Source organism: Amia ocellicauda, chromosome 21 (assembly GCF_036373705.1).
Source record: "Amia ocellicauda isolate fAmiCal2 chromosome 21, fAmiCal2.hap1, whole genome shotgun sequence".
Lineage (NCBI taxonomy): Eukaryota > Metazoa > Chordata > Actinopteri > Amiiformes > Amiidae > Amia > Amia ocellicauda.
In genome coordinates, this window is record NC_089870.1 from 2,773,007 (window position 1) to 2,788,218 (window position 15,212).

Sequence of the window (15,212 nt, forward strand, 5' to 3'; positions counted from 1 at the left end):
TTTCACAAATGGGATGAAGTAGGCCCATTCGAATTGAATGTTTTTTTTTTGTTTTTTTTGCAGACTGCTGCTTTCCTTAAGCCAGATCACTATTTTGCCCACCCCCCTACCTGACACTGCAAACTTGGTTGAGAACAGTCTAACACCTCCCTGGAAACTACTTTTTTTGGGGGGGGTTATTTTTTTTATAACCTCTCTCCTGGGCTTATCTGGAGCCAGCAGAGTAGAGGAAATTAATGTTAAAAAAATTATGTATGGTCTCACAGCTTGGGGTGATGAGGAAAAGAACCTTGATTGGCAGGAGTAAGGGGGGGCGGGTGGCACAGAGCGTCCAGTTACGGAAAAAATACAGCTTGCAATTCACACAGCCTGTTTTTGTTGGAACGGCAAAAGGGAGGGGGGGGAGGCAGTGGGATTGATAGTACTTGGTTCTCAAGGGGCCAGAACATTTTAACTGTGATTCAGTTTGTTTTGTCTGCTCGCTGTCACCTCCTGTTAGTTGACTAAACTTAAAGAGATACACGAACCCCAGTCCCTCCAAACCCAACCCCCACAACCCACACAACTCACCCCCCCACCCGTTTTTTCTTTCTAAAATGGCCCAGTGAGAAGTTAACTGTTTCTGAGGCCAAAGAGAAACTGAGAGGCGAAAAGAGAAAAAAGTGGTTTAATTTTGTGGTCCTTACATATTTATTGTGGGACTCCAGATAACATCTTGGATTTGAGACTTTCCTTTGAAGTCTGTTCAGTTAAGTCTAAATTCCTGTTTTATTTCCCCTTGGCTGTTTTTATTTTTCTGACTCTCAGTTTTGGATTTGCTACACTGATAGGCCTAAGTATTGCACCTACCTTCTTCATCTTTGTCTCTGTCTATTCCTTATCCTTACATTCCTCATCCTTCTCCTCCTTCCTTAACACCTTCATCCAATATAACTTACAATCTAATTTTACAATACCAGAACCATAATACAATATCATTTACATAAATGATGTCGCACTTTTATGCAATTTTATAGCCCCGAGGAGTAACACTGGAGTACAAACATCCTGAAACAAATTGTAAGTCAGCAGCCTTGCAGGAGAGTACATCAGACTGAGACATAGGAGATAAAAGTGCAGGGTCTATAAGCACTATATTTTCAGTTGTTTATAAGCAGGCAGTGACAAGTGTAAACAGCCAAAATCGGGCAGAGGACTAATACAGCTTTTACTGATAACACTGCAGGCTTCATGGTGCCTGGTCAGCTACAGTAATTAATTACTCAAGAAACCCTGGTTAAAGTTAAACACAGACCTGCCCAACTCCGGCAGCACCTATGTGGGAATTCTGACCTCAGACGAGCCTAGATTAGAACCAGCCATCTCTGGGCTAAAGCACCCAACTTGCTATTGTGGGAAAATGCCCTTTTCTGCTAAAGCAATGCCCTTGCTTGCTCTTTCTCCTCTATATTATTATTATATATAATACTAATACTAATTATCATCATCAAGGTTATTTTGGTTATTCGATAGTCAAACCAATGGGAAAATCTGACTAAGCTACAAACAAGCTACAGTACAATTAATATTAATAACTATCTATGAAATATCTTCCTGACTTCCTGAAATAAATAAGCGAAACCAAGCAGAAATGCGAAAAACCGCATGGAGTCGTGGGGGAGCTGGCAGAGTTAAAAGAGGCAGTTTGGAAATACTAAACGTGAACAGAAGGGTCCATGTACAGTTTATTTACCCTGCTTTCGAGTCTCAAGTGGAATTTAGTGCTTTATGGTACACTGCTTTCACACAATGCCCTATTTGTGTAACCCACTGCTGAACTCGAGTGAGGTTCTAGTGTGGTTATGATGCACTGCCTGTTTGGGTAGGTGAGTCTCCCCACTGTATCTGAGCATTGGAGGTTTGTTGTCTTTGTTACAGAATTCGTCACCGCCTGTAAAACGTGACTGCATTTAAAATAATAATAATAATTAAAATAATGTGAGTTTAACTTTACTTGTTTTATTGCTTTAAATTATATATACCTTTTTCTTTCTTTGTTTTGCATAAGTTTCTTTATTGGTAACCACATGTGGGTTGACCGAGAAGAGCAGACCTCTCGGTTTCGGTGTTTGCTCACCTTTCCGAACATACTGTTCTTGGAGATCTCTGCAGAGATCAAGGGTGTTTTCTTTCTCGGTAGTTGACGGTACGAACTGTTGCCAAATATAAACCCTGAAAAGACAATGCAGTTGCTGTTTTCTTTAGCCAGTTTGGGAAATGAGTTGCTAAAAATCAGCCACTTTCATGTTTGGCCTGTTTGATCAAATAAAAGCAACATATTACATTTTATTTTGTGTGTATTATTTATTTTTTATTTTTTTATTTTTTTAACAATCCCGTCTTGGGCAAAGGTCATCCAAAACTGAAGAACTTTCATCTGGGTCTCAAATATAAGCCCTTTTGCAGATGCTTAGGTCTAGGTATCTTCCCAGCTTCATTCCCCTGATGTTATATGTTTTTTGTACGGCTACTTTTTTAAATTATTTTTTTTAAACAAAAACTAAAGATTTTAAATGTATTAATACAATTTTGAGTCCTTGAATGGTTTAAGGGGAGTGTGAGCAATGGATCAGGGTGGTTCTGTCTGTGACTGGTACTGCCATTTTCTCAGATAAGAAGAGTGCTTCATAATCCTGCACTCTCCTTGCGCAACAGCACTGATTAATACAAGCACTGTGAAAGCCTCCCTCTTTCATCTTATATCTGCTTAAATTTTTCATTTTCCAATTTGCAGAGACACTATGATTTCTTTTTAACTTTTTATTCTTATCTCTCTACCACTCTCAAGGATAAAAAATATTACATTTCAGCAAGCAATCTGACTCTCCCCCTGGCACCGCCATGTCTAAATTCACACAGATTGTGGTTGTTTTTTGGTGTATCAATTTAAAATGTATACTGTGTGTCAAGGCTGTAATAGTCAGAAAACCGTTATTTTAAGGTTAACAAAAACCTTTCATATTCAGATAGTTCTTTAATTGGCCCAGTCATAGACTGAGCAACTTCAGTTATATACCATTCAAAATTTAAAATGTGAATTTGAAGTAATGAAATGTGTTATTGATATTTTACTAGTCTGTAATGACACGGCATGCCACTGTGAAAACAGACCCAACTTAATACCAAAGAACTACTTTTGAAAAGAAAGAGAGAAAAAAAAACTTATATAAAATAAATATTTTTATATATAAAGCTTGGGTCCTCTTTTAAATCAGTTTGCACAGTGAGGCTGGATTCCTTTTAATGTGCTAGGCCACAGCATCTCACTTCATTCGTCTGAAAACAAAAGCTTCAAGTAGGTACTACTTCTCAGGGAATGCAGTGTGACCTACACTGGTGGGGTGCATTAGGGCAGCAGAAAACCTATTCGTCAAAGCAGAGAACCAAAACAATCTCTCCAAACCGCTTTTAAGCACTTCTATAGATCAGTTGATCAATTTGTGGCAGTAGCACCAAATGCAAAAGAAGAGCAAATGTAATCTTTGCAGATGTCAGAAAGGGGTGCTAACAACATACAATTCTAAGGGAAACAAAGCAGAGCAGCAAAGTTCAAGGCTTGTTTGTTGGTTTCCTGAAGTGAGTGCTCACCTCTCTGGCCTGTAAGAGACAACGGAGAGAGCGAACAGAGAGGGGAGGTGTAGGTGACAGCTCATCTGCTCTCGTTTTTGGGGTTCTTTTTTTTTATACATTAGGTCTCCTGCTACCCCCTGCTTCACCTTACATTGATTAGGAAAAAAAAGTTATGCATGTATTCTTAGATGTGTGTTGTGTGCTTTTTTTGTGATGTTGAGGGGAGCATCTCCTTTTTTGTCCCTTCCACACCTCCTTAAGATTTGTCACATGTAGATGAACACCTGTGCAATGTTCTGATCTTCTCTTCTATGTTTTATTGACTGTTATGTGGACATTATTACCTATAGTGATTATCATTCAATTATTTGTATACCGCCTTTCGCATGGTAGTCACAGAGCGCTTTACAGAGTGATAAACATACTACAATAAACATACAGCAACATTAAAATTCAAAATCATATATAAAGTAATGTAACAGTTTAAATTAACAAAAATAAATTAAACCAACATTAAATAAACCATTAGGCATGGAGAATGACCCTTCTGATATTACGCATATGTAGAAGAATGTATGTTAATGATTGGTAAACCATGGAAGTTGCCATGGATAATGGTGTCTGCTCACAAAATTCATAATAAGAAAATAGTAATCCTGTAAATTTGCCACGCAAATGGATTGGCTCTATATGTCCTTGTCTGCGATGAAAGAGGGCTGAAATGCACTGTTTGTTCTATGGTGAAACAGGAAGCCAATGCAGATAGGTATGTCAGATGGAATCTTTATGTAAGTCTGTAGTCTGATGTAATAAAACTTGTTTGTATCAACCGCCTGCCTTCTTATGTCAGTGCCAAAGAGGTCACAAGCCTCAGTTTGACACCCCCACCCAAATGGGACAGCCCTATTGCTAAAAAAAATATCCTTAAGTGTAATTGTCTGATAAGCAGATGTAAATGGATACATCCACTAAGCACGAGATGTCCAAGCACGAAATGATGAGTCAAATACTACCTCTTTAGCGTTTTGAACCTCTGTTCATCTGTGGTAAGCATTTCTGATTGCGGAATACATTCTTCCCTATTTGTTATTTTTTCAGATCATGCTTCTGCTTCCCATTAACGGAATTGTGGAACAGCGCTGTATCCAAAAGGCACATGCTGGTTTTTATTTTCTTATGTTTTTCCATTAAAACAGCCATTCATTTATGCTGTCTTAATGGGATACATGCAACTGTTATAGAGAACTGAGACTTACATATTTTTGTGACTGAAAACAATGCTTCTTAGCTTGTATAGTCATTGTTCTTGCATTATAGGTCTGCTTTTAACACTGGAGAGTTCAATTACAGAGTGTTGTAGAGATATAAATCTTGCCATGTAATGTGAAATACCTCTGCTTCAAAATGATTAAATATGTTTAGATTGGTTTCCAAAAGGCAATTTTCTTTGAGTGTAAAATTTTTTAACTTGCGCTTCTCATTTCTGAGCTTTTCCTGAGAGCACCGAAAACATAATTGGATGTGACCTTGTGACCTATATTGCAGATGCAACAATGGTTCAGATTAGATAGAATTTCTTTGTTCAGATTTTCTTCGTCTAACCATCATCATAATAATAATAATAATAATAAATAATAATAATAATAACAATAATAATTCAGAATGTGTATTTTCTTAAATGCTATATGTATCTAGCATTATGTGCAGATTAATTGAGGATCTTTTAAAGTAGGGACCAGGGGACCAGGGAGCTCTGACAATGGGAGATGTTCTACTAATAAAGGAAAACAAAGGGAAACTGCTAGTAGGTAGATCCTGAAATGTTTGTACCTCAATGCCAGCAGTATAAGGAACAAGATGTTAGACCTAGAAGTCACAGTTCTGGCGTGTGACTATGATGTTACTAGAAACATGGCTTACAGAAAATGATGGTGATGAATATTTTACAATGGTGTTTACAAAAGAAAAAACATAACATGCCACAGATTAATAATCAGTCCAGTCAAACTCTAAGAGATATCAGGATCAATGAAGAGGAGGTACTAAAGGGACTAGCAGAATTAAAAACAAACAAATCACCTGGACCAGATGGTATATTTCCAAAAGCACTTCAAGAAATTAGGGAAAATATTTATAGGCCGCTAACTCAAATATTCCAAATGACACTTAGAACAGGGGATGTGCCAACTGACTGGAAGACGGCAAATGTCATACCAATCCACCAGAAAAGGGAAAAAACTGAGCCAGGAAATTACAGACCAATCAGTTTCACCTGATAACAAATGATTAGACAGAAAATAGAGGAGCATCTTAATGAAAACCATCTTCTTGGAGATAGTCAACATGGTTTTAGATGAGGCAGATCATGTCTTACTAATTTATTGACAAATTTTTTGAACATGCAACTGCAGCTGTAGATCACGTGAAAGCATATGATATGATATACTTAGATTTTCAGAAAGCTTTTGATAAGGTTCCACACTAAAGACTGATCCTCAAATTGGAAGCTGTAGGCATTCAGGGTAATGTAAGTAGATGGATTATGAACTGGTTAATGTATAGGAAACAGAGGGTGTCGATTATAGGAGTTGCTTCTAACTGGAGTGAGGTTGTTAGTGGAGTTCCACAGGGATCAGTACTAGGGCCTTTGCTTTTTCTAATCTATATTAATGATCTGGACTCTGGGATAGTTAGCAAACTTGTCAAATTTGCAGATGATACTAAAATAGGTGTCTCATCAGATACAATCTCAGCTGCACAGGCTATTCAGAGGGACTGATAATATTCAGTTGTGGGCCGACACCTGGCAGATGAAATTCAAGTGCAAGGTATTACATGCAGGTAACAAAAATGTCCACTATAATTACACTATGGGAGGAATAGAACTAGATGAAATAACGCATGAGAAAGACCTAGGAGTTTATGTGGACTCCTCACTTTCTCCATCCACACAATGTCAAGTGTAGAATATCTAGGACAGTAATGTTAAGACTGTACAATGCACTAGTTAGAGCTCATCTGGAATACTGTGTACAGTTCTGGGCTCCACACTTCAAGAAAGATATCGCTGCTCTAGAGGCAGTTCAGAGGAGAGCAACCAGACTTATTCCAGGTCTGAAGGGAGTGTCCTACTGAGAGACTGATGGAACTGAACCTTTTCACCCTGGAACAGAGGAGACTACATGGGGACTTGATTAAAGTTTTCAGAATCATGAAAGTCATTGACCACATCATACCAGAGGAGCTTTTCCAGATCAGCAGGGACACACGCACCCGGGGACACAAATGGAAATTGGGCTTCAAGGCATTCAAGATGGAAAACAGGAGACACATCTTTACACAGAGAGTCATTACAATCTGGAACAAACTCCCCAGTGATTTGTTTGAAGCCGACAATTCACGAACATTCAAAAATAGACTGGACGTGATTCTTGGATCACTTCGTTATTAATAGACACCAAATGAGCACAATGGGTTGAATGGCCTCCTCTTGTTTGTAAACTTTCTTATGTTCTTATATGATTAGAATGGCATCACATATTATATAAAAACTGTCAGGAAGAGCAAGTTTCAATAGGCTCTGAAAGACAGGATTGTACTTTGCACAGTGGTTGCATTCCTTGCTTGGGTGCTCTGTTGTGTTTTATTGAGATTTAGATAATTTGTGCCAACCCTATGCTTAGGGGAATCTAAACATAAGCATTGAGGAAGTGAATGTTTGGACAGCAGCAGGCATGTTAATAGTTCATGTCAGAGCCTCTGCTTGTGCATTACCATTTAATTTGCGTTTAACTTTATTCAACAATATGATTTAGAAGAATATAAAAGTATGTTTTTAAAATAAAAATATATGGACATGCAATGGTAATTCCTTACCTTGCCTCTAATCTTTCCCATCCCGAATCCCGAAAGGGTCTAGCTCCCACTCCTCCCTCTGACCTTGACAATTTTATTTTTGTCCACACTGGAGTCAGGGTTAAAATGTGGTGCGGATGACAGCTGAGAGTGATGTCACACTGATTCCTTGCATGGACTATTAGAAGCAAATTTGGCTGCAGAGACGGCTGCAGATATCAAACACTTTATCATTGTTTATCAATAAATGTGGAGCTCCATATTGTGATATAGCAACCAAAAGTTACCTTAAACAAAATAAGGAAATGAAGAGCCTAGTGTTAATATAATTTTTGTATATAAAAGCAGGCTCAGTATTTTCCCCTTTAGGACCTTAACACACATTGGACTATCTTAAGAAAGCTGTGTAAATATCAGCTTTGGCATAGTTCATTTGTTGCACTTGTTGTAAACGGTGAGCAACCTGTGTATGGTTTTACTGTAAACGTTATTCTTCAGGCATAAGTAGAAGAGATGTACATATTCTTTTAAAAACTCTAATTGGCATGCTGCCCAGGAAATGATATTGTATATACATTGAGGGAGAGAGTGAGCAAAGACCATTTTTCTTTATTTATTTAAAAAAAAAACATGACGTATAGGGAAAATTGGCAGATTTATGGCCTATCATTATTAAAAATAAAAAAATAAAATGAAACAGCTTGTTGATGTTGATTAAAGGTACCATTCCATTCCAAGTGGAACTGTCAACTATGTCAAACCATAAACCCTTCTTTTATCAGAGACTGACAAGTGAATACAAATCCTATGAATTAAGATGGTAAACTTTGAGAGGCAAAGGGGAGAAAAAAAAGAACACCTAAACTTTGCTAATAGATTTATATTGTAAACATAATTTATTTCCTTGGATATTATGATGTAATATTTTGAAAAATAAAAAAAAACTGTTATGAGTCTGATCTTAAATCTGTATTGCAGGCATTTTGCAGTTTATTGATATTTTAATTGTATTTTTTCAGAAAGATTTATTCCTTTTTTTTTACAGGAAATGTTTGGAGGAAATGAAAATCGCTGATGCAACTTGCAAAACAGATTATTATTATTTTTTAAACATCTCATACTTGCTTCATGATTAATTGCAGGATGTAACTGTATGGGTTGTATTTCTAAAAGCAGGCTGTTTACTTGGGGACTGCACTCTTTCACAATACTGTCACACTCCTTCCTCCAGGCGAGGCTCAAAGCAGCTGACGAAGGCAATATTTCTGAGCTGGATAACTGTGTGAAATTGTTCTTCTGGGTAACGTTGTGCTAGTGATGACTAATGCAATAGCACAGTAGAGAATAATCAGTTCACCTATTGTTTTTTCCTGGAAATCATCTTTATAAAGTGCTCTACAAATAGATTTGTTGTGTAAAAGTATAAAGTAGTTATACATTAAGTATACAGTACTAGAGTAAATTTACATGCCCTGAAAGCATGAACTCCTCCTCCACACACATAGGAGCCTTTTATTTACTCCTACCACCCTTACGTGCCTGAGCTGTAAACTTAAGTCTTATACACAAAGAACTTTGTCAAGCTTTCAGATAATCATGTGTTTGTATCTCATCTGTTTTATGTGGTGTTTGGGGGAGGTTCCAATGGATTTGCAAATACTTTTTATATTCCTCCCTGTTCCATAAGATGATACCAAATCACAAATCACAGCCAATTAAATTCCAACCAAACACCTCTCCACCTTTGGGAGACACAAGTGAATTTTCAAATAGTTAATGGATCAGAAGGTTCTACCCTGAAGACTGGGGATGAAGGCAATTTTTATAGTGCCGGTGTCACACAAATATGTCAAGGCTGCATCTGCCAGTATTGCTGAGTTAAAGAATGGGGTGTAAACAGAAAGCAATTAATTATATTGATATATTTATACACACTCTGTTAACTGGAATTTTGACAGTTTTCTCTAGGCTGAATAAGTGTTCAACCAACATAAATAACAATATTTATTAAACTAAACAAATCACCAAATAACATGATTTGAAATCAATAGTGTAAATATATATAAATGCATATATTACATATATATTACTTTAATTGTGTATATGACGCTCAAACTGACCGCAGCTGCTGTTTGCATTTCAGAGTCTTTACAGTCTGCAGAGGGGGATTCTGGGTATGTGACAGCTGCTTTGGGAAACACATGGAGCCACAGTGTGAACACGAGGCTCATTGTGCAATATCTGGATTCCCAGCGCAGACAGGTAAAGAAGTGACCTTGTCTGCAATTATCTGTTGGCTAACTGACAGCAATGTATGATGGGTATATTGGTGTTAGAGCTTTTGTGGACAGTGAGATCCAGTCCAGTATGTTTCATAAATCATCTGATGGTAACTTGGACATATTTGGAACACATATTTGGATCTCAATACTCAATACCCCTCAGCCCTCAAGGTCTTCAATTCCCTTCAGTGCAAAAGATACTGGTTTAGTGGATTAAAAATTATCATGTTTTCTGAATATTGAGAAAGTGGTGAATTAAACTGGATTAGGCCAGGACCCGAGTCGGACCTTCTGAATATGTGGCTGCCTTTCTTTATATTTATAGTTTTGTTTCTGCAGGAATACAAGAAATCACAAAATCTAAATTGCAGGTGTTAGTAACTGTGGATTTAATTTTGGTCCTGTGTATTTTCAGTTGATGGCAATATTGTTTTTTGTTTTTGGAATAATAATGGAGCTCCTCAGACAAAGACAAGACTTTTCCACATTACTTTTCCATTTTCCATTTTATGTTCTTCATGACTTCATGACCCAAGCCTTTGCATTTGCATTTCATTACTTAAATAATGCACCAAAGGACGTCGTCTGAGATTTACGAGATTTAGTAATACAGAGTGCACATGCTTTATTATTATTTATTTCCTAGTAGATGTCCTTACTCTAGGTGACTTTTGCAAGGAACATTTTCAAAGCATTACGGAATGCAGTAAATACAATCAGTATGAAATACAATAAGCATACATCCTAGTAGAAATGAGCTAACAAGTAGGAGCAAGGAGGAAATCAATCAAAAACGCAAGAAGCATAATAAAACTCTGTGAAGTGCTATCTAACTGGGATTAAAAGGACTAATATTACAAGTACTGTCTGAAAAGATGTGTCTTGAGTAAGTGCCAGAAGGAGGCCAGGGACTCTGCTGTTTTGACTTCGGTGGGAAGGTCGTTCCACCATTTAGGGGCCAAGGATGAGAAGGAGCGGCTCTGGAGGAAGGAGAGTGGAGAGGAGGCAGTTAGTCTTCTGGCACTGGAAGAGCGCAGTGGTCTGGAGGGGATGTATGGAGAGACGAGTGTCTGAAGGTAGCTTGGTGCAGTGTGTTCGAGAGAGCGGTAGGTGAGGGTCAGTGTCTTGAACTGAATGTGTGCCGGTATCGGAAGCCAGTGGACGGAGCGGAACAGTGGAGTAGCATGTGCGAATCGGGGCAGAGAGAATACCAGACGAGCCTCAGAGTTCTGGATGAGCTGGAGCGGGCAGGTAGTAGTTGCAGGCAGGCCAGCCAGGAGGGAGTTGCAGTAGTCCAGGCGGGATAGGACCAGTGACTGGACGAAGTCTTGCAGAGTTGTCATTGGCTCCTTCTTACCTGGCTGCTCATTTTGGGAGGATAGCCTGCTCCAAACAAATTCTGGGTGGTGCCATATACATTCTTAATGATCAACTTGACTGTGCTCCAAGGGATATTCAAATCTTTTTATACCCTTCCCTTGATCTGTGCCTTTCCATAACTTTATCCCAGAGTTGTTTTGAAAGCCCTTTGGTCCTGAAATCATATTAAACATTTGCATTGGAGCATGGTGGAGGTGAGTTAAATAAGAAGACAAGTGCTGAACTGCCCTAGAGATTAGGTATAGTAAAGCATAGTAAAGACATGTTTAACCCATAGGAAACCAATGTAAAACTATGTTAAACATGGACAACTCCTATGGTACATTTACCAATGTAAACTTACATAAGATTGGGCTTATGTAGATTTAAGCACAGGTATGAGTTTGTTTGACAAAAACATTTTTTTTTTTTAATACCCAAAGCAGGGTATTTTTTTTTTATGTTATTTTTCGTAATTCATGGGTAGCACACAGATGAAGGTTGTACACTAGCAGCCAATCTCTCCTTCATATGCTGAGAGAATCTGGTTGTAGCTGTAAATCACCTGGAGTTCAAACTCTTTTATGTGGTTGAGCCCCACATTCCTCTCCAATGAAGCTGAATATCCCTCAAATTAAAGTAGAGGAAATAAGAGGCTGAATAGAACACGAATCAAACCATTTTCAAGATGAATGTTAATCTTTACTCCACTTAATGAGCCGTACCTTATAAATCCAGAAAAGCTGTTGGCCTTGCTTCCTGAAAAAACTTAAACGAATCTTAAACAAAAAAGAAGAAAACCTTGCAACCCATGCTAAAATATGTTAAAAACACAGAAGAAAAAAAATCTACCTTATTATTTATGATCAGTGAAGTTTTTAGTTTTACATAGTATAAAAAATTCAATAAAATGGAACAAGCACTGCATATTCATACATTCTCCATTACTGCTCTCTCTCTCTCTCTCTCTCTCTCTCTCTCTCTCTCTCTCTCTCTCTCTTTCCTTCTCTGTTGTATTCTTTTATGAAGCTTTGGGTTATCCAATGCCAAGAAAACAGGAATTCCTCTCTCTCCCTTGTCTCCTTTTTTGAGCCATGAAGCAGCTGAGTAAATAATTCCTTGGAGCCCAAGCTCTGAAACTTGAACATTTTGGCAGTCGACTGGGGGTATTTTATAAGAAAAATAGGGTAGGAGGAGTTGGGGGGGGTGTTCAGCTGGGGTGTGGGTGGATGATGGATTTAGTAGAGGTGGAAAAGCAGTTCAGTTCAGTTGATTTGTTTGTTTGGTCAAAGATTGTGTTAATGGTTTTCAGGGAGCTGGATTGTTGATCGGTTATAGGGCTCAATAGAAACCTTATCTGACTCATGTCTGTGAGGCAGATGCACTGTGAACAGGGCCCTGCCATATTCAAATATGCAGACTTTGCTGAGATAGACAGCAGCTGATTACCACACACAAAACAGAGTAGATATGGCTATGGCTTCCAAACCACTGTTGCATTGGACTGCTCCAATCCACTTTTGTTTTCAGTATGGGCATATCCAAATACACGAGCAACAGTGCTTTAACTGACTTATGGAAATAAGGTGAACAAATAATTCCTCAATGTGGCAAATGTTTCAAATAAGACAGTAGGGAACAAATATGCATAACAATGTTAAGTAAAATAATAATAATAATAATAAATCAATCCATCCGTCCATCCATCCATCCATCCATCCATATTCCATAACCACTTAATTCAGTGGTGAATAGGAGCCCAATCTGGCGGACACCTGGACAGATTGCCAGGCCATCTGGAACATATATGTCATCCAGAAAGTGATAGTCTATTCAGCCCACCGCTGAAACTCCATGCTTCTTCGGATCACACAAAAGCATACTTCCTACAAAACGCATACAGTCAAAGTCAGCTACTGATGTTTTTGTTTTTTCACTGAATGCCCAGAATGGTAACAGTCTGACGCTGCAGGCACCCGAGAAGTTACAGGGAGTACCTGATGGAATCCACAGCCGACATTTACCCATGACAATCCCATTGGTGATTGGATAATTGCTCCCCTAGGAATTCCTAGCTAAAACTGGTAATAGCATAGCCAGGTTTACAGACCAGTGTGATCCAGACTGCAGGACAAATCCCAAACTCTGGGCAGAGGCCTTTGCTAGATACACCACTCAAGAGCTTACCAGCTTCTAATGTTCATGTTGTTAAAATGTTCCTCAGCATTGATGGTTCTCTTTACAGAGGGTAATCTCAGCTGCAGACACAGCCCAAACACGGGAAAACAAGGGCGATGTGATACTTTGGTCCAAATGACGCAGTTTTCTTTTTCACCAGTGCAGGAGAGTGACACAATTATACCTAAATAAAGAGATAGTTCATATGACACAAACTGCTTTTTTAACACACACTGCAATGTATAGTAAGCTGAAGTAGTATACTGTTCAAGCTGCTACACAGTGTTGAGAGGTCACCATTCTATACAGTATTCCCCTCTTGTTTTTGGAAGCTTTTCTCCTATACTTTACTGCTGACTTTTTGTTCTAGACAGATTTTTTGAACTGCTGTTCTTTTCAGCATTCTCCTGTGGCTTCCTTTGCGTAATAACAGCATGAAAAAATTCAGCTGGCTAATTCATTATTGGAAAGCCCTGCAAACCGCCAGTGCTAAGCGAGGGAGCTCTTAGAAGCTAAAACAGGAAGGAGGTTCATAATGTGACTGCATCTAAGTCTTGGCCAAGGTCTTACAAAGCCTTTTTCTGTAAGTTGATCTGGGATACAGTTCTGAAAGCTGCAACCTGCATATAAAATGGTATTCTAGTAAAGGTTAAGAGCTAGTGGGGGGGATGAATGTCACCATTCTTTCTGACAACTATTTAACAATCAACAAGCAGTGTAATTTAGCTGGTTTCTAATCGTTCCAGGCACTCTATCTGATATGCCAGCTGGAAATGCATTCCAGCAACATCTGGTTCTAAATTACTTTCAACTTTTTTTTTTTTTTTTTTTGCATGTCTGCACTTTACTTAGAAGTTCTTTAAAAAAAAAAAAAAAGTGTGAAAAAATCTTTGGGTAACACATGTCGCTTGCAATCAAGTCATCTGATCCTTTAGCTTTTTAGATAGTGCCCCTTGATAAATGCTGTTCATAACAATATGTGACCCAGCATGTTTGTATGGGGGGCAGGATCAAACATGGGCCCACAATGGAAAGTGTTGATTGCCTGAAACATTCACTGGCCTGCTTTTCTATTGTTTATATTAATTTAAAGAATCATATAGACAGCAATGGGTTACAGCATACTTGCAATATTGCAAAAAAAGTGTACTATTATAGAAACTGACAGTATAGACTTTCCTGATTCTGGATATAATGTGGCTTCCCCTGTGCATATTCACTATCATACTGTATTTGCATAGCTGTTAGACACTGTATAAATGAAAATATTTAGATGCCAAAAGACAAATGTTGTCATTGCATTTAATTGGGTGTAGACCCACCCCTAGCCCTCATAACTGCTGCCATCCTTTTTCCAGATAGCCAGAGGAATACTGTACCCTTCCTCGCCACAGTGTAGTTTCTAATGTTATAGGAGAAGTTCTCTGTTATCTCTTTCTGATTTTGCTTTTCCAGTTCCTCCCGGACGTGTTCTGTGAGATTGAGGTCAGGACTACCCTTAAACTACCGTGTTACGTTCCCAGCTGTGGGACATGCCATGATCGTTGCCCTTGCGATAAAATTCCATCAAAGCTCAGTAATCTGTTGTCTTAAATATCCCCTATGCCTCTGACTGCAGTACCGCCCTGCAATGGCTGCTGAAGCGCTTCCTGTTATTAAGCGATTTGTTGTCATTCTTTTCTACTTTTGTATTTCTTTCATTGCAAGACAGTCCTAATATTTGTATCCATACAAATGCGCTTGAGTAATGTATATCTAGCATTGTTTACATCGTACTTATAAATCACCTTGCATCTGAATAAATCTATGGTGTCCCACAGAAACGCATCTTCTCCCCTTTGATAAAAATCAATGTACATGACCCGCATACTGTGTGTGTGTGTGTGTGTGTGTGTGTGCGTGAGCATGTTTCCATTTTGTAAAGTATTC

The 15,212-nt window shown here is 38.4% G+C and overlaps 1 protein-coding gene across 3 annotated transcripts in view; it reads left to right on the top strand.

The window, feature by feature from the left end:
- rad51b (RAD51 paralog B) overlaps positions 1 to 15,212 on the top strand; it is a 205,123-nt gene that overhangs the window by 109,127 nt on the left and 80,784 nt on the right. For 2 of the 3 annotated variants that reach the window (XM_066694439.1, XM_066694440.1), the window contains one exon: positions 9,608 to 9,726. The exons of the other annotated variant lie outside the window; for it this stretch is intronic. In XM_066694439.1, the coding sequence (XP_066550536.1) occupies positions 9,608 to 9,726 (119 nt within the window). The remainder of the gene's footprint in view (positions 1 to 9,607; positions 9,727 to 15,212) is intronic. 3 annotated transcript variants of the gene reach the window in all.